Source organism: Schistocerca gregaria, chromosome 10, assembly GCF_023897955.1.
Source record: "Schistocerca gregaria isolate iqSchGreg1 chromosome 10, iqSchGreg1.2, whole genome shotgun sequence".
Classification (NCBI taxonomy): Eukaryota; Metazoa; Arthropoda; class Insecta; order Orthoptera; family Acrididae; genus Schistocerca; species Schistocerca gregaria.
Genome location: NC_064929.1, coordinates 65,174,645 through 65,202,522, shown reverse-complemented (window position 1 = coordinate 65,202,522; position 27,878 = coordinate 65,174,645). Strand labels below are relative to the sequence as shown.

The window sequence follows — 27,878 nt, the reverse complement described above, 5'->3', positions numbered from 1 at the left end:
CTTCAAATAACAAATGTTGGGGTTTTTTGAGATGTATAGAAGGGTCAGACAGAGAGAGGGAGCAGGATGGGATGGAGAGTGAGAGAGGAAGGCAGGAGGACATGGACAGAGAGAGGGGAAGGAGAAGGTGAGTAGTGACAGGGGGTGGGAGGAGACGAATATGAGGGGGGGGGGGGGTAGCTGGAAGAGATGGAAACAGAGAGAACGGGGTCGTAAGGAAATGAATACAGAGGGAGGGGAAGAAGACGGACGAAGAGGGAGGGTGAGGGGAAGATGGAGAGAGGGAACGAGGAAGTTACCCTTGCTCTGATACTTATGACACAACACAAGACAACATATTGCTCCAGTAATGTGTATGTACATTAACAAAGAAACATGCTCGGCCAGAAGGAGGTAAATAAGCACTCTGCTATTGTGTCCTCAGACAAGTCAGTCGGGACCGACCGACCACCGTATCATCCTTAGACAAAGGCGTCATTTAGATGCCGTATAGGCGTATGGTCTGATCACTGTCACTGCCTTTGGCGGCTCTGCAGACCTTGGAGGCGCTACTTCTCAATGAAGCATCTCCTCAGTTGGCCTCATGAGACTAGGTACACCCTATAATAAGTGTCCAAGGAATAGAAAAGCAACTGAAATCACTCAACAGAGGAAAGTCCACTGGACCTGACGGAATACCAATTCGATTCTACACAGAGTACGCGAAAGAACTTGCCCCCCCTTCTAACAGCCGTGTACCGCAAGTCTCTAGAGGAACGGAAGCTTTCAAATGATTGGAAAAGAGCACAGGTAGTCCCAGTCTTCAAAAAGGGTCGTCGAGCAGATGCGCAAAACTATAGATCTATATCTCTGACTTCGATCTGTTGTAGAATTTTAGAACATGTTTTTTGCTCGAGTATCATGTCGTTTTTGGAAACCCAGAATCTACTCTGTAGGAATCAACATGGATTCCGGAAACAGCGATCGTGTGAGACCCAACTCGCTTTATTTGTTCATGAGACCCAGAAATTATTAGATACAGGCTCCCAGGTAGATTCTATTTTCCTAGACTTCCGGAAGGCGTTCGATACAGTTCCTCACTGTCGCCTGATAAACGAAGTAAGAGCCTACGGAATATCAGACCAGCTGTGTGGCTGGATTGAAGAGTTTTTAGCAAACAGAACACAGCATGTTGTTATCAATGGAGAGACGTCTACAGACGTTAAAGTAACTTCTGATGTGCCACAGGGGAGTGTTATGGGACCATTGCTTTTCACAATATATATAAATGACCTAGTAGATAGTGTAGGAAGTTCCATGCGGCTTTTCGCGGATGATGCTGTAGTATACAGAGAAGTTGCAGCATTAGAAAATTGTAGCGAAATGCAGGAAGATCTGCAGCGGATAGGCACTTGGTGTAGGGAGTGGCAAATGACCCTTAACATAGACAAATGTAATGTATTGCGGCTACATAGAAAGAAGGATCCTTTATTGTATGATTATATGATAGCGGAACAAACACTGGTAGCAGTTACTTCTGTTAAATATCTGGGAGTATGGGTGCGGAACGATTTGAAATGGAATGATCATATAAAATTAATTGTTGGTAAGGCGGGTGCCAGGTTGAGATTCATTGGGAGAGTCCGTAGAAAATGTAGTCCATCGACAAGGGAGGTGGCTTACAAAACACTTGTTCGACCTATACTTGAGTATTGCTCATCAGTGTGGGATCCGTACCAGATCGGGTTGACGGAGGAGATAGAGAAGATCCAAAGAAGAGCGGGGCGTTTCGTCACAGGGTTATTTGGTAACCGTGATAGCGTTACGGAGATGTTTAGCAAACTCAAGTGGCAGACTCTGCAAGAGAGGCGCTCTGCATCGCGGTGTAGCTTGCTCGCCAGGTTGCGAGAGGGTGCGTTTCTGGATGAGGTATCGAATATATTGCTTCCCCCTACTTATACCTCCCGTGGAGGTCACGAATGTAAAATTAGAGAGATTCGAGCGCGCATCGAGGCTTTCAGAGAGTCGTTCTTCCCTCGAACCATACGCGACTGGAACAGAAAAGGGATGTAATGACAGTGGTACGTAAAGTGCCCTCCGCCACACACCGTTGGGTGGCTTGCGGAGTATGAATGTAGATGTAGATATTCCAATCCTCTCACAGAGGAAAAGTTCCTGGAATCGAGAGCAGGTTTTCTCCATGTCACTAACCCACACTGACCTCTCAGTCATGGAGATGGAGAAATTGCACTAATGGTGAAATATTCTGTCTTCACTTACGTCAAGCCGACCGACAAGTTGAACACATCAAAGCAAACTGTGGAAAAGATACAAGCAGACAGCACTTCAAGATGTGAATGAAATCAGGCAAACATGCTATCCCTTACGATGTCTGAAATTAATCAAATGAAACGCTTATGGTAGATACGCATTTTTCACAGATGCAGTGACAGATTTGGTACCTTTAGAAATGAAATTACAGTTGACAGGTGGCATATGTATGCCTGTATAAAGGGTGTTACAAAAAGGTACGGCCAAACTTTCAGAAAACATTCCTCATACACAAATAAAGAAAAGATGTTATGTGGACATGTGTCCGGGACACTTAATTTCCATGTTTGAGCTCATTTTAGTTTCGTCCACCTATGCCCAATGGACCACGTTATCATGATTTCATACAGGATACTCTACCTGTGCTGCTAGAACATGTGCCTTTACAAGTACGACACAACATGTGGTTCATGCACGATGGAGCTGCTGCACATTTCAGTCGAAGTGTTCGTACGCTTCTCAACAACAGATTCGGTGAGCGACGGACCAATTCCGTGGCCTCCACGCTCTCCTGACGTCAACCCTCGACTTTCATTTATGGGGGCATTTGAAAGGTTTTTGCAACCCCGGTTCCAAATGTAGAGACTCTTCGTGCTCGTATTGTGGACGGCTGTGACACAATACGCCATTCTCCAGGGCGGCATCAGAACATCAGGGATTCCATGCGACGGAGGGTGGATGCATATATCCTCGCTAACGGAGGACATTTTGAACATTTCCTGTAACAAAGTGTTTGAAGTCACGCTGGTACGTTCTGTTGCTGTGTGTTTCCATTCCATGATTAATGTGATTTGAAGTAGTAAAATGGACTCTAACATGGAATGTAAGCGTTTCCGGAGACATGTCCACATAACATATTTTCTTTCTTTGTGTGTGAGGAATATTTCCTGACAGTTTGGCCGTACCTTTTTGTAACACCCTGTATATCCATTTCAATAATGACTTCGTAGCCAGTGAGGAGAAGGTGTTTGAGATTACACGGGGAAGGGGTGTAGAGTATGTGGAGGTGTGAGGAAGGTGCGACTTGGCGACAGCGGGTTAAAATTCTCAATGATGAGGTGTTCAGTAGCAGGCTGGAATCCGATTTGGAGTAGACTTCCTGAAGGTATTCCAGGTGTGACACAAGGTATGGACAGAGATGCGACAGAGAGTACGGTGTTCATGTGTGTGAAGGAATTGTTGTTATTTAGGAGGGGCGAGAGCCATTTAACATTGGAGCAGATGAGGATGGAATGGCTGAGGATGTTGCAGGTGTATATGGTACTCAAGGGTTTCAGTCCGCATGCTTTGCTGGTTAGACCTTTGACTATTATTGAGGGGTTTCTTTTGGTTTGTTACCATTGTAGTTTTTAGTTAGTTGGAGTGGACAGTGGGCAGTTACGGATTATGGAGTCTAAATTTAGGAGTTGGAAAGCTCTGTTAGGAGATTTATACATTGGAACCACTGGTTACATTGGGAGGTGAAATTATTGGTGTAATATGAGTAGTTATATAAAATTTTCTGTTTTCACCTTAAGTGAGCTATGGCGAAAACAGGATCTATGCTCAATTTGCCTTTATGGAAACTATTCTGTGCATCATTTATAATCGCAGTTGTTATTACACTAACTCTTACCTTTCGCTTTTGTGCAATTAGTAGTTTCTTTCTAAATCGTCAGTTGCCCCATTAAAGTATTCCATAAGACATTTGTTACTGGAATTTACAAATATATCAGGAGGTTAATTCGTTTGTTTCCAGATTTAGCAATTATACAAACAGCAAAAGTAGCTGAACTTTATTTTTTGTGTAGCTGAGTGATATGCTTATTCCAGTTCAGGTTTCCATCATTATGTACACCCAAAGATTTCGACCGGTCCACCCTATTTACTGACGGCTGCTCATGTGTACATCGATAGTTTGTATGACTATTTGTTGTACAGAATATAGTGTGTTTCCTTCAAAATTTAGGGAGCGTCCTTTATCTGAGAACCACTCAAGAATATTTTGGAAAACATAATTTACAATCTCTTTTGTTGCTTTCTCTCTAATGGGGTGAATTATAACTCTAGAAATGTTTGCAAATAGTACAGATTCTGCTTGTTGAATGTCAAATACTGACGAACCGATTCCACAGACCGAACGTGAGGAGAGGGTCTAGTTTAATACAAACCATATAAAAATGCGTTTTTTAAATGGAACCACGTTAGTTTTGTTAGCACATCTGAACATATAAACAAAGACGTAATCAGTGCCGTTTGTTGCATTGTAAAATGTTAATTACATCCGGAGATATTGTAACCTGAAGTTGACGCTTGAAACCTCCGATGTTCAGTTGCGTGTTGTAACCAACATGGGGCACGGTCGGCGAGCAGCATCTGCAGGGACATGTTTACGATGACGACCGTGTTTACGAGTGTGGCTGTAGTGCGCTGTTGTGGTTTGGTCTAGCTGTCGCAGTGTCCGCATGTAGCGCTTGTTGCTATTGTTATTCTCCATTCGTCTCCACACGCAGACCAACTGTAGTACACCGTGTGACCAGACGTCTGTGATAGTGTAGTGTTGTAGGAACTGTGACCATGGTGTATTCGAACTCTGAAAAGGCGGAGATGATACTCATCTATGGCGAGTGTCGACGAAATGCAGCTGAAGCCTGCAGGGTGTATGCAGAAAGGTACCCGGACAGAAAGCATCCAACGTGCCGCACATTGCAAAACATCTACCGCCAACTGTATGCAACAGGTATGATCGTAGCACGTAAACGGGTCCGTAACAGGCCCGTCACAGGAGAAGCGGGTGCAGCTGGTGTGTTAGCTGCTGTTGCCATGAACCCACACATGAGTACACGGGACATTGCGAGAGCCGGTGGACTGAGTCAGAGTAGTGTCATGTGCATACTGCATCGTCACCGCCTTCACCCGTTTCATGTGTCGCTACATCAGCAATTACATGGTGATGACTTTAATCATCGAGTGCAATTCTGTCAATAGTCATTAACAGAGAATAGGTTGCAATTCTACCTGTTTACCGATGAAGCGGGTTTCACAAACCACGGGGCAGTGAATCTACGGCACCTGCATTACTGGTCCGTGGACAATCCTCGCTGGCTCAGACAGGTACAGCGACAGCGACCGTGGACTGTGAATGTATGGTGCGGAATCATTGGCGACCACCTCATTGGTCCTCACTTCATTGCAGGGGCCCAAACAGCTACAACATACATCGCGTTTCTACAGAATGATCTGCCAACGTTGCTCGAAAATGTCCCACTGGAAACGCGTCGACGTATGTGGTATCAGCATGATGGTGCACCTGCACATTCCGCAATTAACACTAGGCTGACCCTTGGCAGGATGTTCGACGGGCGTTTCATAGGACGTGGAGGACGCATAAATTGGTCAGCCCGTTCTCCTGATCTTACACCTCTGGACTTCTTTCTGTGGGGTACGTTAAAGGAGAATGTGTACCGTGATGTGCCTACAACCCCAGAGGATATGAAACAACGTATTGTGGCAGCCTGCGGCGACATTACACCAGATGCACTGCGGCGTGTACGACATTCATTACGCCAGAGATTGCAATTGTGTGCAGCAAATGATGGCCACCACATTGAACATCTATTAGCCTGACATGTCGGGACACACTCTATTCCACTCCGTAATTGAAAACTGAAACCACCTGTGTTCGTGTACCTCACCCCTCATGGTAATGTACATGTGCGTCAGTGAAAAAGACCAATAAAAAGGTGTTAGCATGTGGATGTAATGTGCTGTTCCAGTCTCTTTTGTACCTAAGGTCCATCACCGTTCCCTCTGGATCCCTATGTAATTCGGTGTTCTCCGATACACACGATCGAACAGCGGATGAGTGGTACTCAAGCGTCATCTTAGGTTACAATATTTCCGGATGTAATTAACATCTGACAATGCAACAAACGGCACTGATTACGTATTTGTTTATATGTTCAGATGTGCTAACAAAACTAACGGGGTTTTATTTAAAAATAACGTAGGTTTGTGTTAAAAAACATACTTTTGTGCATTTTTAATGGTTTGTTTTAACCAATTACACTAGCCCCTCTCCTCACGTTCGGTCTGTGGAATCGGTTCGTCAGTATTTGATGTGGTTTACGAAATATATCCAGTGGTAATGTGTCCGCTGCCACTAAAAGTTTCTTCCCCTCCAACATTGTGTGAATTACTCAACACAACTTTTTGCAATCTGAAGTACGATTCAAATCAGCTGTCTGTAAAATAATCAGTTCTAAAAAAACTGAGGTTTTCTAAGCGAATAACATGATCTACACAGTCAAACGCATTGGAAAGATAAAAAGTACTAACTGGTGATATTTTATGTAACGCGTGTACTACATGACTAATCACTACCACTTTGTACATTGTGCATTTTGATGATCATTGCATAAGCAGTTTTTTGTCAAAAAGTGTTGTATGTGGTCAACTGTAGCTTAATCTGTGCATAATTAAACTTTCAAAAAAATTTTGGTAAAATCTTCTAAAAATTACAGATTTCGCTTGTAGCTATGAATCCTCATTTACAGTGGAATCAAAGTGCAACCGGTTTTGCGGTAATTAGTCGCATCTTCAGGTTAATCTACAACAACAGACATACGAATTAGAGGCCGTTAAGTACACAAACTAATAGTGTCTACTTTCAAGGATATAGAAAAGTACTCACCTGGCTGAACTACTTTAAGCCATTAAACCAGTATCATCAGGACGTATTGAATTCCTGTTGCCCCCTTTTGGTTCTTGAAAGCTGATGCCTTAATAAAGAAAACATGACTTGAGGTTTGCCATGAATGCACAAGAGGCAACTCTCATTTTACTTTCCAAAATAGCAGCCTGAAGTTCTTACAAAGTGCAGCGTAATAGTTTCGGTCATAACTGGTGTCTCACCAGCAGTGAGTCACGTCTGGTACCATGAAGTCACAATAGAGGCAGGTAGTACCAGACATTCCCCAGGGTTCGATATTAGGTCCTACACTCTTTTCAATGTATGTCAATGACACGTCTTCTGTAGTGTCATACTGCAAATAGATGTATGCTGATGACCTCCAGTTGTATCTAAGTGCAAAACCAATAAAACTAAGGACAGCTATCGAGAACCCCAATACAGACTTGCGTGCACTATCAAAACAGGCGCCGGAAATACAGGTGTTGAAACTCAACACATCCAAAACCAAAGCGGTACTTACCGATCATTCTAAGCCCATAGCCAGACATATTCGGAATACCTATCATTTATAACCCTAAATGGGACAAATATCAACTTCTCTACCTCAGTAAAGACTCCTGGAGCAATATTAGGTGAAAATCTAAATTGGAACGAGCACGTAACTGCAATGGGCAAGAGGCATCAGCATCTCACCATGTTGTGCAAAAATATAAAAAGCTCTTCTCTCCTGATCTGAAAAAGTAACTTGTACAAACACACTTATAATAAATGAATGCAGTCATGTTATCCTGAAAGGTACTAAGGTCGCCCAATAAGTAATGCCCCAATTTTCGTCTGAACACATTTATTGTTAAGAGTCAGAATTTGGTGACTATATACATCAGCATGTCTTGTTTATACCCTATTTTTCTACGTAGACTCCATGACGTTCTATGGTCACTCGCCAACGTTACGGAAGATCATTTATTCCCTGTTGGTAAAAGTTCTTGACCTGTAGGCGTAGCCATGTATCCACTAAACGACTCAAACTCTTGTCATCTTCAAAGTGAGTTCCCCATTCAGAATCTTTAAGCGGTCCAAAGAGATGGATGTCCGAGGGTGCCAGGTCTGGACTGTTGGTAGGATGAGGCAATGAAGTCCAATCCAATATAGCGATGTGTTCTTGGGTTCTCAGACTTGTGTGTGGGCGTGAATTGAAGTGTTGGAGCAAGATTTTTGCTCGATTCTTGTACGATCTAACATGTCAGAAACGGTTTTTGAGTTTATTAAGAGTCTTCACGTATGCCTCTGAATTGATGGTTGACCCTATTGGCATCACATCCACGAGAATGACGCCATCACAATTCTACTAGACTGTCACCATGACTTTTCCGGCAGAAGGGGTTGTCTCTAAATTCTTCTTTTGTGGTGAATGAGCATGAAGCCACTTCATAGACTACCTTTTCGTTTCTGGCGCAAAGTGGTGCACCCAGATTTCGTCCCTCGTAACGATCCGTGACAGAAAGGCCTCTCTCTCAGTCTCAAATCGCTCCAACAATTCAGATGAAACGGCCTTTCTTTGAATATTGTGGTCTGCTGTGAGTATTCGTGGAGCCCACCGTGAGCACCTCTTTGAATACCAGAGAGTCTCGAACATTGCCGACGCACTTCCAGTGCTGACCGACAACTGTAGAGCCAGTTTTCGGTTTGTGATGCGCCGGTCGCCACGAATAACGGCATCCGCACGATGCAGCACGTCTGGAGCAGTGGCTGTGACAGGACGTCCCCTTCGTGGCTGATCGTGGAGCTCTGTTTCTGCATCTCCTGAGGCTGTGACTTTCTTTACTGATCGCCCGGCTGTACTCCTATCAACTGCAGCATCGCCATACATTGCACAGAAACGTTTGCGGATGTTCACAACGGTTTCTTTTTGTGCACAGAAGAATTCAATAACAGCACGTTGCTTGTAACGTGGGCCGTATGTAGACGCCATTTTGACGCTGTGCTACAGCACTGCCATCTGCCAGAACGGTTCGAAACTTCACCGGCGCACAGAACAAACATCAGATGTGAAGTATCAACAAGGGCGTTTGCCTACGTATATTAATGGCTTTTTTTTTTTTAAGAAAAAAGTGGGACATTGCTTATTGATCGACTCTCGTATTTCTCAACAAAAGCCACAGCCGACGAAACTGGTTATGAATGCCTCTATTCGTTATGTCTGCGATGTTTGACTCTGATCATATTTCACCGCCATATGCACATCTATCCAGGCTGCTCGCAGACAAGCGCAGAGATTTCTGTACCTCCTGCATTTTGTAATTCTGTCTTATCAGCACACACTGTCCCCTGATGCCCATCAGAGAAAAATTCTTTTTGTCCCTCTACATCGTTAGCCAGTTTCTCTAAATCCCTCTCAATATCAGGAACCCGACTCTTGAGTAATCTCCTACATTATAATATGAAGGGCTTATTTCAATAGTGGTACAAGTTCATATTTGTTAATTTTGAGATACACAGTCCTAACGTTAAATGAGAGCAGAAAAAATTTCAATTAGAATTCCTTATAGATAGCTGCATCATCTGCAAAAAAAAGTCTGTGATTACTACTAATGTTATCTGCAACGTCATTAATACACTACTGGCCGTTAAAATTGCTACACCAAGAGGAAATGCAGATAAACGGGTATTCATTGGACAAATATATTATACTAGAACTGACATGTGATTACATTTTCTCGCAATTTGGGTGCATAGATCCTGAGAAATCAGTACCCACAACGACCACCTTTGGCCGTAATAACGGCCTTGATACGCCTGGGCATTGAGTCAAACAGAGCGTGGGTGGCGTGTACTGGTAAAGCTGCCCGTGCAGCTTCAACACGATACCACAGTTCATCAACAGTAGTGACTGGCGTATTGTGACGAGCCAGTTGCTCGGCCACCATTGACCAGACGTTTTCAATTGGGGAGAGATCTGGAGAATGTGCTGGCCAGGGCAGCAGTCGAACATTTTCCATATCCAGAAAGGCCCGTACCGGACCTGCAACACGCGGTCATGCATTATCTTGATGTAATGTAGGGTTTCGCAAGGATCGAATGAAGGGTAGAGCCACGGGTCATAACACATCTGAAATCAAACGTCCACTGTTCAAACTGCCGTCAATGCGAACAAGAGATGGGCGAGACGTGTAACCAATGGAACCCCATACCATCACACCGGGTGATACGCTAGTATGGCGATGACGAATACACGCGTTCAATGCGATGTCGCCAAACACAGATGCGACCATCATGATGCTGTAAACAGAACCTGAATTCATCCGAAAAAATGACGATTAGCCGTTCGTGCACGCAGGTTCGTCGTCGAGTACACCATCGCAGGCGCTCCTGTCTGTGATGCAGCGTCAAGGGTAACCGCAGCCATGGTCTCTGAATTGATAATTCATGCTGTTGCAAACGTCGTCAAACTGTTCGTGCAGATGGTTGTTGTCTTGTAAACGTCTCCATCTGTTGACTCAGGGATCGAGACGTGGCTGCACGATCCGTCACAGCCTTAGGGACAAGATGCCTGTCATCTCTACTGCTAGTGATACGATGCCGCTGGGATCCAGCACGGCGTTCCGTATTACCCTCCTGAAGCCACTGATTCCATATTCTGCTAACAGTCATTGGATATCGACCAACGCGAGCAGCAACGTCGTGATAAGATAAACACCAGTCGCTATAGACTACATACCGACCTTCATCAAAGTCGGAAACGTGATGGTACGCATTTCTCCTCCTTACACGAGGCATGACAACAACGTTTCAGCAGGCAGCGCCGGTCAAGTGCTGTTTGTGTATGAGAAATCGGTTGGAAACTTTCCTCATGTGAGCACGTTGTAGGTCTCGCCACCGGCGCCAACCTTGTGTGAATGCTCTGAAAGGTAATCATTTGCATATCACAGCTTCTTCGTCCTGTGGGTTAAATTTCGCGTCTGTAGCACGTCATCTTCGTGGTGTAGCCATTTTAGTGGCCAGTAGTGTATGTTTCGGAAGTCCACGTGCAGAATCGAGGGTCGGAAGGGGAGTGGGTTCTTGGTGCTCAGTTCCTATCTCAGCTAAAAACATGCAGTGAAAAGCTTTTTGGTCTAGCCCAAGTCAGCGGCCATCCGTTTGGTCATTTGTACATCTGTCTTCTGCAGCTGTGTTACCCTATGTTAACCAACGTTTGAACAACGAACTGGAACCGGCGCCCTGGCAAATTGTGCAAATCTATTGACTATTTTTGAAAACAAATGTTAAGGGACTGAAATTAACGATCAGCTAATGGTACCATTAGTATGTCGACCATTCGGATTTTATGTGCAAATAGACCTACGTGCAAAAAACAAGTTATTCTGATTTCTTCTTTACTTTAAACTTATACAAAGTTGTTAAAACCTTGCGCTAAGGTACCGTACATACAGTAAATGGATAAGGTCGAAACTAATTTTTTTATTAAATAATCTTTATCCATTGCCGAGACACAAAGGTTTAAATTCGAGATAAACGTAGCACATAGGAATCATTCTTGCGTGAACTGAATGTGCGGAAACGGTTTGAAATGATTCAAATAAATAAAAAATGCATTATTACGCTAAAATTAAAAACTTACTTTCAAAACTAGTTTCATTCGCATTATATGTACCGAAAAACACTTTTTGTGTGTTTTTTAGGAGCTCCACTTATGTGTTTCCAACTTGTGCGAATCAGTTGAAATATTGTAAGAAGGTAGACAGGGAGTTTCAGAAAGGACATCACAATTTTAAAAATTCATATAAATTGATTGAAAGAAGATATAGAGCCGGATTTACTGTTATTTTGTAGGGAAACACATCAAGTTTTTTTTTTTACCTTAAACTAAAGATGTTGTATGTGGTTTCCGTTGATTATCCTGCACACAGCCCATGGGAAGTTAATTTCTTGCCAAACTTGCAGTAACATTGCACATGTAACTTTCTCATTGGCGGCGCAAATTCTTGCTGTAAGTTCAGGTACAGAAGCCAGCGCAGGATATCCTTGATGAATCCCCATAAGCAAAATCGAATTGTGTCAGGTCTGGGGAACGTGGGGCCCATGCAACTGACACATCACAGCCAATCCATTGACCTGGAAAGCGGACACAGATAATTCTGGACATCAGCCAGGTAGTGGGGTGGTGCACCATCCTGCATGAAGTAAACATTTAGTTCTTGGTCATCCTCACCGATATGAGGTATCAAAAATTGTTGTAACGTATCCATTGATGGTTCTCTCGTAGAAAAAAGTAAGACATGCTTTGACGACTTGATGATTTCCCATGTCTTATCGAGCATCCAGTTTCTCCAAAACATTTATGCTACTCGTAAGTTATAGGCCTACTATGAGGATCCTTAGCGTACTTGGTACGGAAAATACGCTGAACTGTTGTTGCTGGCTTCGATTCTTCAAACCAAAACATCCACCTAGCACACTCAGTTCCAATGAAGGCAGCCATCTTTAACGCTACTGCCTCTAGCGCTCCTTACGATGCGTTTCGGCACTAGAGAACTACGCGAGACAAAACTTGACGTATTTCCGTACAAACTGACACTACATTCGCCTCTGTAGGTACTATGAATTAATCTATATGAATTTTCAAAGTCGTAGAATCCTTTTTGAAACACCCTGTACATGTAATTAACAGAATTAACAGTTCGAAAGGCAATATAAAACCTATACCGGATCAGCTGCCACCTGTGTTGGCAGAAATCTACACAGATTGCCAAGCTGTGCTATGGCTATCTAATATCAAAATTGTTGTTGTGGTCTTCAGTCCAGAGACTGATTTGATGCAGCTCTCCGTGCTACTGTGTAAGCCTGTTCATCTCCCAGTACCTACTGCAGCCTACATCCTTCTGAATCTGCCTAGTGTATTCATCTCCTGGTCTCCCTCTAGGATTTTTACCCTGCAAGCTGCCCTCCAGTACTAAATTGGTGATCCCTTGATGCCTCAGAACATGTCCTACCAACCGATCCCTTCTTCTAGTCAAGTTGCGCCACAAACTCCTCTTCTCCCCAACTCTATTCAATACCTCCTCATTAGTTATGTGATCTACCCGTCTAATCTTCAGCATTCTTCTGTAGCACCACATTTCGAAAGCTTCTATTCTCTTCTTGTCTAAACTATTTATCGCCCATGTTTCCCTTCGATACATGGCTACACTCCATACAAATACTTTCAGAAACGACTTCCTGACACTTAAATCTCTACTCGATGTTAACAAATTTCTCTTCTTCAGAAACGCTTTCCTTGCCATTGCCAGTCTACATTTTATATCCTCTCCACTTCAACCATCATCAGTTATTTTGCTCCCCAAATAGCAAAACTCCTTTACTACTTTAAGTGTCTCATTTCCTAATCTAATTCCCTCAGCATCGCCCGACTTAATTCGACTACATTTCATTATCCTCGTTTTGCTTTTGTTGATGTTCATCTTATACCCTCCTTTCAAGACACTGTCCATTCTGTTCAACTGCTCTTCCAAGTCCTTTGCTGTCTCTGACAGAATTACAATGTCATCGGCGAACGTCAAAGTTTTTATTTCTTCTCCATGGATTTTAATACCTACTCCGAACTTTTCTTTATTTTCCTTTATGGTAGAATAATACAAAAATTATGATAGAGTAAAACTCGGGAACAAGAATGAAAAATGGTCCTGCCACAGCACAACAAAAGGTGAGTATGTCGCGTGCATAGTTGGGGATGTAAGGAATGGGAACTAGTTTTTCGAATTATCTGGCTGTTTCAAAGATACGTAAGACAAAACATTTTGACATACTCGCACTTTTTTTTGCAAAATGACCTTACTTCCCCAGCGCAGTATGCTCTCTTATCAGAAAGGTCTTGGCACACCTGCTTCTTGCAATTTATAGGCCAAAGTCCATGAACCTGTGCCCGAAATCTAGAAGATTCACCAGCCATGGTAAACAGTCTATTGTATAATATCATATGGCTGAAGAGCATACATGTAATAGCTGAAAAAATGATTTTCTGGGGTGATAAGATTTCTGATGTGGATTTGTTCCTGATGGGTGAGGCGGGGGTGGGGGTGATGACACTATGTATTATGTTACTTTACTAGACACAATCCATTATATTACATGACATGGGTTGTAGTGCTAACAAGTACGAGGGTTGGGACTTAAATAGTGGCAACTATGCTCCAAAAACGAACTGTAATACTGTGCATTGACGGTCTTCTGTGGAGGAATATAATGCGTTAGGATAATACCATCACAGTCGTTCACGAGAATCACCATACCTTTCACCATACTGGGGCTCTGGAGCATCACCTGCGACTAGGTTTGCGAAAGAAGCGGCGACACTTTAATAATAATAATAATCATCATCACCATCATTTAAGACTGATTATGCCTCTCAGTGTTCAGTCTGGAGCATAGCCCCCTTATAAAATTCCTCCACGATCCCCTATTCAGTGCTAACATTGGTGTCTCTTCTGATGTTAAACTTATTACTTCAAAGCCATTCTTAACCGAATCCAGGTACCTTCCCCTTGGTCTACCACGACTCCTCCTACCCTCTACTGCTGAACCCATGAGTCTCTTCGGTAACCTTGCTTCTCCCATGCATGTAACATGACCCCACCATCTAAGCCTGTTCGCCCTGACTGCTACATCTATAGAGTTCATTCCCAGTTTTTCTTTGAATTCCTCATTGTGGACACCCTCCTGCCATTGTTCCCATCTACTAGTACCTGCAATCATCCTAGCTACTTTCATATCCGTAACCTCAACCTTGTTGATAAGGTAACCTGAATCCACCCAGCTTTCGCTTCCATAATAATAATAATAATAATAATAATAATAATAATAATAATAATAATAATAGCTTTATTCAACATCGAATTGTACACTGCACATGTACAAAGAAACAGTAATGATTAAAGTTATTTGTACAATACACAAGACACATTCTTCTGAATACGTCATTAATTTACAACAAAATTACAGTAAGATGTCAACTGATTTCTATTCACATAATTTCACAAAGCATTTGTTGTTCTTCATATAAGTATGGTATTCTTCTAATGTTTAGAAAGGGTGTTTTACTAAAAATTTCTTAAGTTGATGTTTCAGTTTTACTGTAGGAAGAGCCATGACTGCACTAGGTAGTGCCTTAGCTAAATTTATACCTGCGTACTGAGGCCCCTTTTCGTAAAGTGCTGTTCTGTGGCTGCCAATGTAAAATCTTTCTTTATTTCTAGTATTGTACTGGTGGAAATCTGAATAAGTGTTTGGGTGCAGTCTTTTCACAAGCAATATGGCTTTTAGAATGTAACACCTCTGATTTTGGAAACAAGTTGCGACAAGATTTCCTATATTTTGCTCCACAGATTATTCTCACACCCCTTTCTTCAAGAATGAGTAGCTTGTCTAGATTATCTTGGTTGTTGCCCCCCAAATTTCAATACCATAGTTCAAGTGAAAGGAGAAAAGAGCGTGGTATGCAGTCTTTAGTACTACGGTGTCTCTACAGAACTTGCTAATAGTACTGATTGCAAATATATTTTTGACAACTTAGTTGCTAGGGACTCAATACGTGTGTCCCATTTCAGGTTGCTTTGGATTGTTAAGCCAACCCACCCATCATTTTGCAATACAACGCGCAGGCACATACAACGCAAGCTGTGGCTGCTCTGTTCGCTCGATGGGACTAGGAAGTACTGTACCATCCACCATACTCCCCGGACTAAAGTCCTTGTGACTTTGATTTGGTTCCAAAGATTAAGGAACCACTTCGTGGCATTCGTTTCACAACTGTTCCAGAGATTCGACAGGCAGCAGACCGCTCCATTCGCACCATCAACAGAACAGGCTCTGCTAACGGTGTACTACGCCTTACACATCGCTGGCAGCGGGTTCTAAACAACAATGGTGACTACTTTGAAGGACAGTAATAGGTGAAAACAAGTAACTCTTTTGTATGGCTTGCGAATAAATTTGTGCCATTATTTAAGTTCCAACCCTCGTACAAAAAGCGCAATGTTTCAGGATGTTCTGATTTAAATGTTTTTGAAACTGGCGAATAAGTCGAAAAGCTAGTTCCATTGTTTTAATCCCTAACTCTGCCCAGAACATATTCGCCTTTTTTGCGCTATGATAGGAGCATATTTCGTTCTAGCCACCACCACCACCGCCACGATTATTATCGTTATTATTATTATTATTATTATTATTATCTTCCTTGTTGTGACAGTAGCAGGAACAGCAGCGATAGTGGGGAATACTGCCCGTACTAACTTTGAGAAATGAAATAGTGAAGGCAGCAGAGGATCAAGTAGGTAAAAAGACGAGGGCTAGTAGAAATCCTTGGGTAACAGAAGAAATACTGAATTTAAATGATGAAAGGAGAAAATACAAAAATGCAGTAAGTGAAGCAGGCAAAAAGGAATATAAACGTCTCAAAAATGAGATCGATAGGAAGTGCAAAATGGCTAAGCAGGGATGGCTAGAGGACAAATGTAAGGATGTAGAGGCTTATATCACGAGGGGTAAGATAGATACTGCCTACAGGAAAATTAAAGAAACCTTTGGATAAAAGATAGCCACTTGCATGAATATCAAGAGCTCAGATGGAAACCCAGTTCTAAGCAAAGAATGGAAAGCAGAAAGTTGGAAGGAGTATATAGAGGGTCTATACGGGGGCGATGTTCTTGAGGACAATATTATGGAAATGGAACAGGAGGTAGACGAGGATGAAATGGGAGATATGATACTGCGTGAAGAGTTTGACAGAGCACTGAAAGACCTGAGTCGAAACAAGGCCCCGGGAGTAGACAACATTCCATTAGAACTACTGACGGCCTTGGGACAGCCAGTCCTGACAAAACTCTACCATCTGGTGAGCAAGATGTATGAGACAGGCGAAATTCCCTCAGACTTCAGGAAGAATGTAATCATTCCAATCCCAAAGAAAGCAGGTGTTGACATGTAAATATTACCGAACTATCAGTTTAATAAGTCACAGCTGCAAAATGGAAACGCTGATTCTTTACAGACGAATGGAAAAACTGGTAGAACCCGACCTTGGGGAAGATCAGTTTGGATTCCGTAGAAATGTTGGAACACCTGAGTCAATACTGACCCTAAGACTTATCTTAGAAGAAAGATTAAGGAAAGGCAAAGCTACATTTCTAGCATTTGTAGACTTAGAGAAAGCTTTTGACGATACTGACTGGAATACTCTCTTTCAAATTCTGAAGGTGGCAGAGGTAAAATACAGGGAGCGAAAGGGTATTTATACTTTGTACAGAAACCAGATGGCAATTATAAGAGTCGAGCGACATGAAAGGAAACAGTGGTTGGGAAGGAAGTGAGACAGGGTTGTAGCCTCTCCCCGATGCTATTCTATCTGTATATTAAGCAAGCAGTAAAGGAAACAAAAGAAAAATTCGGAGTAGGTATTAAAATCCATGGAGAAGAAATAAAAACTTTGAGGTTCGTCGATGCCATTGTAATTCTGTCAGAGACAGCAAAGGACTTGGAAGAGCAGTTCAACAGAATGCACAGTGTCTTGAAAGGAGGGTATAAGATGAACATCAACAAAAGCAAAACGAGGATAATGGAATGTAGTCGAATTAAGTAAGGTGATGTTGAGGGAATTAGATTAGAAAATGAGACACTTAAAGTAGTATATGATTTTTGCTATTTGGGGAGCAAAATAACTGATGATGGTCGAAGTAGAGAGGATATAAAATGTAGACTGGCAATGGCAAGGAAAGCGTTTCTGAGGAAGAGAAGTTTGTTAACATCGAGTATAGATTTAAGTATGAGGAAGTCGTTTCTGAAAGTATTTGTATGGAGTGTAACCATGTATGGAAGTGAAACATGGACGATAAATATTTTGGACAAGAAGAGAATAGAAGCTTTCGAAATGTGGTGCTACAGAAGAATGCTGAAAATTAGATGCGTAGATCACATAACTAATGAGGAAGTATTGAATAGAATGGGGAGAAGAGAAGTTTGTGGCACAACTTGACCACAAGAAGGGATCGGTTGGTAGGACATGTTCTCAGGCATCAAGGGATCACAAATTTAGCTTAGGAGGGCAGCGTGGAAGGTAAAAATCGTAGAGGGAGACCAAAAGATGAATACACTAAGCAGATTCAGAAGGGTGTAGGCTGCAGTAGGTACTGGGAGATGAAGAAGCTTGCACAGGATAGAGTAGCATGGAGAGCTGCATCAAACCAGTCTCAGGACTGAAGACCACAATAACAACAACTAACTTTATTAGTTGTTAATGGCCCAGCATTTTACGGAAGGGTTGCACTTCTGTCAAGTTGAACGATTCACCTAAACCGTCGTTGGTCCCATTTTTGAAGGATTTTTTCCGTCCACAGCGATCGGAGATTTGATGTTCCAGCCGATTCCTGATATTCACGGTGCATTCGTGAAATGGTCGTAAGGGAAAATCCCCACATCATCGCTACCTCGGAGATGCTGTGTTTTATCGCTCGTGCGCCTGCAACGAAACCGCGTTCAGACTCACTTAAATCTTATAAATCTTGAAACTTTCCTGGCGATATGTTGACATGTTCAAAATCGGGTATCTGCCAGTTGTTTGCGTCGTTCTGTCACAATATTTCGATAGTGAGGTACACAGTGAGGTACACTATCGAAATATTGTGACAGAACGACGCAAACAACTGGCAGATACCCGATTTTGAACATGTCACTTAAATCTTGATAACCTGCGATTGTAGCAGCAATAGCTGATCTAACAACTGGCCAGACACTTGTTATCCTTATCGTTATATATAAAATTTTCGTGTCACAGTGTAGTTGCCATACTCCTCCGAAATGGTTCTATCGATTCTGATAAAATTTTACATGCATATTCGGTAGGTATGAGAATCGGTCGTAATCTGTTTTTCATACCCCTCAGTGATAAGAGTGGTCCACACCAAAAATGTTTTTCTTATTCTTTGGACAGAACTTTTAATTTTTTATGATGTGGAATTAAAAAATACATACGACCCTAAATTTTCACCCTTCTACCACCAAACGCTATTTTTAATAGCGATTTTAGTAATTTCATAATTTTCAACCCCGCTCGACAACTGATGAATTATCACTTGATCAGTTATCCCCGGTAGTTGTCTACCGGTGACAGTCTTTCACTATTCGACAGATAGGTAATTGAAGAAAACGTACCAAAAGCAATCACTCGAATGTCCCTCGCTGAATCGACGTAAATAGACCGCGAAGTTTAACTAGGTTGCACGCGTCATTCGCCAAACCGACATTTAGGCCTAGCGCACACGCATGGATTTTCATCGTACGATCAACAAATAAGTGGAACAAAGAAGTTCCTATGCTCTCCTTTGTTCCTCTAAAAGAATTTAATCGTACAATATTTTTACGTACGATAAAGATTGATGCGTGTACACTTGGCCTTATTCATAATGCTGGCGAACACGTTTCGACACGAAATTGCCGCTATGTCTGTATGCTCATGGACGAGCCGAGTATCGGCTGCAATTGTTAAATCCGCGCGATCTACCGTAGAAACGCTAGAACTAATAGTGGCCGATACTGCCAAACTTTCCCCGTAAGCCTTTTCTCACTCCCTAGACAGTTTCCGGCCATTATTACTGTTTCTGTCACGAGCTCCCGCTAACAATGGCTATTATGTTACAGGTATACATTGTGCTACACGTATACGTTATTCTTATAGACTAGAGATAATTTATTTGACAAAACAACATTTGCTGGGTCAGCTATAATATATAAAGATTTTCAGAGGCGGACCGAGGTTCGCCGGGTATAGCTAGTGTTATACAGGGTGTTACAAAAAGGTACGGCCAAACTTTCAGGAAACGTTCCTCACACACAAATAGAGAAAAGATGTTATGTGGACATGTGTCCGGAAACACTTAATTTCCATGTTAGAGCTCATTTTAGTTTCGTCAGTATGTACTGTACTTCCTCGATTCACCGCCAGTTGGCCCAATTGAAGGAAGGTAATGTTGACTTCGGTGCTTGTGTTGACATGCGACTCATTGCTCTACAGTACTAGCATCAAGCACATCAGTACGCAGCATCAACAGGACAGTGTTCATCACGAACATGGTTTTGCAGTCAGTGCAATGTTTACAAATGCGGAGTTGGCAGATGCCCATTTGATGTATGGATTAGCACGGCAATAGCCGTGGCCCGGTCCGTTTGTGTCGAGACAGATTTCCAGAACGAAGGTGTCCCGACAGGAAGACGTTCGAAGCAATTGATCGGCGTCTTAGGGAGCACGGAACATTCCAGCCTATGTCTCGCGACTGGAGAGGAGCCAGAACGACGAGAACACCTTCAATGGACGAGGCAATGCGTGCAGTTGACGATAACCCTAATGTCAGCGTCAGGGAAGTAGCTGCTGTACAAGGTAACGTTGACCACGTCACTGTATGGAGAGTGCTACGGGAGAACCAGTTGTTTCCGTACCGTGTACAGCGTGTGCAGGCACTATCAGCAGCTGATTGGCCTACACGGGTACACTTCTGCGAATGGTTCATCCAACAATGTGTCAATCCTCATTTGACTGCAAATGTTCTCTTTACGGATGAGGCTTCATTCCAACGTGATCAAATTGTAAATTTTCACAATCAACAGGTGTGGGCTGACGAGAATTCGCACGCAATTGTGCAATCACGTCATCGACACAGATTTTCTGTGAACGTTTGGGCAGGCATTGTTGGTGATGTCTTGATTCGGCCCCATGTTCTTCCACCTACGCTCAATGGAGCACGTTATCATAATTTCATACGGTATACTCTACCTGTGCTGCTAGAACATGTGCCTTTACAAGTACAACACAACATGTGGTTCATGGACAATGGATCTCCTGCACATTTCAGTCGAAGTGTTCGTACGCTTCTCAACAACAGTTTCGGTGACCGATGGATTGGTAGAGGCGGACCAATTCCGTGGTCTCCACGCTCTCCTGACCTCAACCCTCTTGACTTTCATTTATGGGGGCATTTGAAAGCTCTTGTCTACGCAACCCCGGAACCAAATGTAGAGACTCTTCGTGCTCGTATTGTGGACGGCTGTGATACAATACGCCATTCTCCAGGGCTGCATCAGCGCATCAGGGATTCCATGCGACGGAGGGTGGATGCACGTATCCTCGCTAACGGGGGATTATTTGAACATTTCCTGTAACAAAGTGTCTGAAGTCACGCTGTTACGTTCTGTTGCTGTGTGTTTCCATTCCACGATTAATGTGATTTGAGGAGAAGTCATAAAATGAGCTCCAACATGGAAATTAAGCGTTTCCGGATACATGTCCACATAATATCTTTTCTTTATATGTGTGTGAGGAATGTTTCCTGACAGTTTGGCCGTACCTTTTTGTAACACCCTGTGTAGTTGTTACCGACCACATAGCTGTATTCTGTTTGTATATATCTGTATTTAAATATGCATGCCAACACTAATTTTTTGGCGCTTCATTATATGTAAATAACGACCAAAATAAATAAAAGGTACGCCATGCGGAATAGCTAAGTGCGTCCTCTGTGGCAGGTACCTGGCGGCTACGAAGTTTGAACCGACTTACGCAAGGAGGGCGTTCCCCTGCTTCGACGAGCCAGCGCTGAAGGCCAGCTTCAGACTGAAGGTGGTAGTGCCGCCGGGGTTCGAAGCCATAAGCGCTACGGACGCCACCGTCTCCGTATCCAGGTAAGTAGACCAGAGTCTCTGCTAGTGAACGCTTCTCAATACACGGTGTGCGTTTTAGTTTGAAACAACCGAACATCACGAGAAATGGGCACCATATGAAAAAAAGCATGTTGCACATGAAAAATTAATACATTCTAAGACAAAAAAAGCTACGTCCCACTGTAACAACCCTACCACAACAAAGGTCAGCATTTTAATAACGATTGTGGTGTTTCTCACGCTGCTAAATACTGCATTTTTGGACAACAACAGTCATTTTATGTGGCAGATGTCATTAGAGCACAGTTAAAATAGTCATTTCATGTAATAATGAAAAAACTAGGCACTCATCTTTTCGCGTTTCCAACGCTGGTCTCGTCGTAAAATCATGGCTCAATCGTTGAAAATCTAGGTGGTTATGATTCCAAACTCGGATGCAAAGAAGCCTAGGTTTTATTCTGGTATATTCAAAAGTTTTGAAGAAGCGCTTCACAAACCATTCTTGAAAATTACACTTTTGCTGGACAATGGTGATGTAAAAAAATAATCAGTACTCCGAAATTAAGTCACACTTCCTTATAATTACTTTTATTGCAATGTCACGTAAACACAAAACATCACTTCATAATACAAAACATACTTGAAAACATATTCCTCAGTCACTGTTAAAGTTCACATTTTATAAGCGGACTACAATACGCGTCTTCCCAACATGATGTCCAAGACTTGACTTTCTCAAGGTCCGACTCTCTAACAGTTTAACAACTAACTAATAATCACTTACGCGTCCAAAAATCAGAGTTACAAGTACGTCAAAGATCATAGTGACAAAAGAAAGAATACACATAAGAGTAATATTATTGCAATATAAACACATCGATGTATCACAAATGAAATCAAATCGGAATGTTGTCTCAGAAATATGTTAAGTAGTTAACAGAAATACAGTAGAATATTAGTGGTATTGAGAGGCTCAGGTGAGGTACCATAATGGTTACGTAATTCAAGTACCATTACACCACGAAGGAATTGTCTGAATTGGCCAAAAATAGATGTGATGTATATGTACAAAACAAACTACTTCTTCTTCTTCGCGGATGGATCACTTAGGACCAAGCGTAATCAACATTTCTTGGCCTTCCTTTTCGCCCAGTATTCCTTCATAAGCAACGAATGGGCTAGCTTTCGTTGTGTAGACAACTTATGGCGGTTAGTTTTTCTCTCTTCTTCCTTAAAACCCCCATGGGTTTGTGATTTTTTTTAATTTCATTTATGTCATGTAGATTTGGTTCAAAAACGGTTCAAATGGCTCTGAGCACTATGGGACTTAACTTTTGAGGTCATCAGTCCCCTAGAACTTAGAACTACTTAAACCTAACTAACCTAAGGACATCACAAACATCCATGCCCGAGGCAGGATTCGAACCTGCGACCGTAGCGGTCGCGCGGGTCCAGACTGAAGTGCCTAGAACCACTCGGCCACTCTGGCCGGCTATAGATTTGGAGATCCTAATTCTCTCAGGCCTTTCACCATCTGTTTGTACCAGTTCGGTCTTGTAGTTTTGTTCTTTAAAAATGTATGGATTTTGTGCGTTAACCTGTTTGAGTCCATTCTTTCTAAATGCCCCATGAATTGGATTCTTCTCTTGCGCACTGTGTCTGTTATATTGGTGATATTTTCATATATTTCTGCATTGAGTCATATGGATAGTGCACACGATCTTTAGTTCTTGGTCCTAGGATTTTCCTTATTACACTCCTGGAAACTGAAATAAGAACACCGTGAATTCATTGTCCCAGGAAGGGGAAACTTTATTGACACATTTCTGGGGTCCGATACATCACATGATTACACTGACAGAACCACAGGCAGATAGACACTGGCAACAGAGCATGCACAATGTCGGTACTAGTACAGTGTATATACACCTTTCGCAGCAATGCAGGCAGCTATTCTCCCATGGAGACGATCGTAGAGATGCTGTATGTAGTCCTGTGGAACGGCTTGCCATGCCATTTCCACCTGTCGCCCCAGTTGGACCAGCGTTCGTGCTGGACGTGCAGACCGCGTGAGACGACGCTTCATCCAGTCCCAAACATGCTCAATGGGGGACAGATCCGGATATCTTGCTGGCCAGGGTAGTTGCCTTACACCTTCTAGAGCACGTTGGGTGGCACGGGATACATGTGGACGTGCATTGTCCTGTTGGAACAGCAAGTTCCCCTGCCGGTCTAGGAATGGTAGAACGATGGGTTCGATGACGGTTTGGATGTACCGTGCAATATTCAGTGTCCCCTCGACGATCACCAGAGGTGTACGGCCAGTGAAGGAGATCGCTCCCCACACCATGATGCTGGGTGTTGACCCTGTGTGCCTCGGTCGTATGCAGTCCTGATTGTGGCGCCAAATACGCATACGACCATCATTGGCACCAAGGCAGAAGCGACTCTCATCGCTGAAGACGACACGTCTCCATTCGTCCCTCCATTCACGCCTGTCGCGACACCACTGGAGGCGGGCTGCACGATGTTGGGGCGTGAGCGGAAGACGGCCTAACGGTGTGCGGGACCGTAGCCCAGCTTCATGGAGACGGTTGCGAATGGTCCTCGCCGATACCCCAGGAGCAACAGTGTCCCTAATTTGCTGGGAAGTGGCGGTGCGGTCCCCTACGGCACTGCATAGGATCCTACGGTCTTGGCGTGCATCCGTGCGTCGCTGCGGTCCGGTCCCAGGTCGACGGGCACGTGCACCTTCCGCCGACCACTGGCGACAACATCGATCTACTGTGGAGACCTCACGCCCCACGTGTTGAGCAATTCGGCGGTACGTCCACCCGGCCTCCCGCATGCCCACTATACGCCCTCGCTCAAAGTCCGTCAACTGCACATACGGTTCACGTCCACGCTGTCGCGGCATGCTACCAGTGTTATAGACTGCGATGGAGCTTTCGTATGCCACGGCAAACTGGCTGACACTGACGGCGGCGGTGCACAAATGCTGCGCAGCTAGCGCCATTCGACGGCCAACACCGCAGTTCCTGGTGTGTCCGCTGTGCCGTGCGTGTGATCATTGCTTGTACAGCCCTCTCGCAGTGTCCGGGGCAAGTAAGGTGGGTCTGACACACCGGTGTCAATGTGTTCTTTTTTCCATTTCCAGGAGTGTATTTTACGTTCTTTCACCTCTGATTCTCCTTTTAGTGTTCTGTGTTGAAGATTTAATGTCTCAGATGCGTAGAGAGCTTATGGTTTAATTACTGTTGTGTCCTATTCTGCAGTTCCACGAGGGACGCTTTTTGTTGTAAATTGAAACGCTGTCTCCATTTTCTGGACTCTTGATCTGACAGATTTCTTTTCATAACAATTTTCTGCAATCCATATACCCAAATATTTGAAATATTTTACTCGAGAACTGTAGTTGTTACCAATTTTGAGATCAGAGGTGCATCTTTGATGTCAGTCATAAATTTTGTATTCTCAAATGAAATTTCTAATCCTATTTTTGCTGCCTTGTCTTGTAATAATTCTAGCTGTTTCTGTGCATCGGTAATGTCTTGGGCGATCAGTGCCGTCAGTAAATGCTGAACAGTCTAATTCTATGCCCTGACGTCTTGGTCCCAGTCTGCGTGCTGGTGCAGTTGGTTTTCAAGAGCACAATTGAAGAGCACTGGGGACAGACCATCCCCTTGTCGTACTCCTGTGTCTATTTCAAATTCTGTGCTCAATTCTCCCATAAATTTTACTTTGGATTTGGTCTCCGTGAGTGTTTCTTTTATGATGTTTGTTGTCTTTCCATCTAGTCCAAATTCGGCTGACACTTCAAAAAGGCATTCTCGGTCTATACAGTCATTTGCTTTTTTTAAAGTCGACAAACGTGATGACATAACTTTTGTTTGAAGTACTACGCAAATATTTAATCGAGTTTTTCAAGTTAAGGATTTGTTCTACGAATGATAGACCTTTTCTGAATCCACCTTGGTATTCTCCTAGTTCTGAATCCAGCTGACGTTCTGCTCGGTTTAGTAGGGTTTTAGGCTGGATTTTGTATGTTATTGACAATAAAGATATTCGACAATAGTTGTTGGGGTCTGTTTTACTTCTCTTTTTGTACAGAGGATGTATGATTGCTGTTTTCCAATCTGTGGGGATTTTTTCAGTTTTCCAGATTTCATGTATAATTTCTTTGAGTTTTTCAATAAGATTTTCTCCTGGATTTTTCCATAATTTTGCGATCATTTGGTCTTCTCCTGATGCTTTGTTATTTTTCGGTGACGGAATTATCTCTTTACTATCCAGTAGACTTGCTGGCTTTGAGTCTGAGTTTCGTTGTGTATGACGCAACAAACTGTTCTTGTTGTGGTCTTCAGTCCTGAGGCTGGTTTGATGCAGCTCTCCATGCCACTCTATCCTGCGCAAGCCTCTTCATCTCCCAGTACCTACTGCAACCTACATCCTTCTGAATCTGCTTAGTGTATTCATCTCTTGGTCTCCCTCTACGATTTTTACCCTCCACGCTACCCTCCAATACGAAATTCGTGATCCCTTGATGCCTCAGAACATGTCCTACCAACCTATCCCTTCTTCTGGTCAAGTTGTGCCACAAACTTCTCTTCTCCCCAATCCGATTCAATACTTCCTCATTAGTTATGTGATCTACCCATCTAATCTTCAGCATTCTTCTGTAGCACCACATTTCGAAAGCTTCTATTCTCTTCTTGTCCAAACTATTTATCGTCCATGATTCACTTCCATACATGGCTACACTCCATACAAATACTTTCAGAAATGACTTCGTGAGACTTAAATCTACACTCGATGTTAACAAATTTCTCTTCTTCAGAAACGCTTAACTAATTATAACAATTTCGGAAAAATTGTATGATTTAATCAACAGAGAGACCTTCACAAATTTAGCAACTCATTAACGCGTTTGTCCACCTCTGGCTCCTACGCAAGAAGTTATATGGCCTGGTCTTGATTGACAGAGCTGTTGCATGCCCTGAGGGATACCGTGCCAAGTTCTGTCCAATTGACGCGTTGTATCGTCAAAATAGCCCACCCGGTTGGCCGTGCGGTCTAGTGCACGGCTTTCCGGGCGGGAATGAGCGCCTGGTCCCCGGCGCGAATCCGCCTGGCGGATTTGTGTCGAGGTCCGGTTAGCCGGCCAGTCTGTGGATGGTTTTTAGGCGGTTTTCCATCTGCCTCGGCGAATGCGGGCTGGTTCCCCTTATTCCGCCTCAGTTACATTATGTCGGCGATTGCTGCGCAAACAAGTTCGCCACGTACGCGTACACCGCCCTTACTCTACCACGCAAAAACGTAGGGGTTACACTCGTCTGGTGTGAGACGTTTCCTGGGGGGTCCACCGGGGGCCGAACCGCACAATAACCCTGGGTTCGGTGTGGGGCGGCGGAGGGGTGAAGTGGACTGCGGTAGTCGTTGTGGGGTTGTGGACCACTGCGGATGCAGCGGGGACGGAGCCTCTCCGTCGTTTCTAGGTCCCCGGTTAACATGCAATACAATGCCAAGTCGTTCTAGACTGGGGAGGGATCCGATGTCCTCGCTGACCAAAAGAGGATTTGGTAAGCACGCAGACACGCTTACCGCGTGCGGGCGGCCATTATCTTGCCGAAATGTACGCCCAGGACTGCTTGCAACGAAGGGCAACAAAAGGGGGTATGGAATACCGTCGATGTGCCACTGTGCTGTAAGGGGGTCGTGAATTACTACCAAACGGGTCCTGCTACGAAAAGAATGAGCAGCTCAAACCATCACTCCTGACTGAAACATCCTGGCAGATTAAAACTGTTTGCCAGACCGAGACTCGAACTCGGGAACTTTGCCTTTCGCGGGCAAGTACTCTACCAACTGAACTACCCAAGCACGACTCACGCTCCGTCCTCACAGCTTTACTTCTGCCTGTACCTCGTCTCCTACCTTCCAAACTTTACAGAAGCTCCCCTGCGAACCATGCAGAACTAGCACTTCTGGAAGAAAGGATATTGCGGGCGGAGACATGGCTTAGCCAGAGGCTGTGGGATGTCTCCAGAATGAGATTTTCACTCTGCAGCGAAGTGTGCGCTGATATGGAACTTCCTGGCAGATTAAAACTGTGTGCCGGACCGAGACTCGAACTCGGGACCTTTGCCTTTCGCGGGCAAGTGCTCTGCCAACTGAGCTACCCAAGCTTTCTTCCAGGAGT

At 43.6% G+C, this 27,878-nt stretch overlaps 1 protein-coding gene across 1 annotated transcript in view; it reads left to right on the top strand.

The window, feature by feature from the left end:
* The window catches only part of LOC126293582 (aminopeptidase N-like), a 217,492-nt gene that overhangs the window by 55,661 nt on the left and 133,953 nt on the right, over positions 1-27,878 (top strand). The window contains exon 4 of the mRNA XM_049986857.1: positions 21,545-21,700. Within this exon, the coding sequence (XP_049842814.1) occupies positions 21,545-21,700 (156 nt within the window). The remainder of the gene's footprint in view (positions 1-21,544; positions 21,701-27,878) is intronic.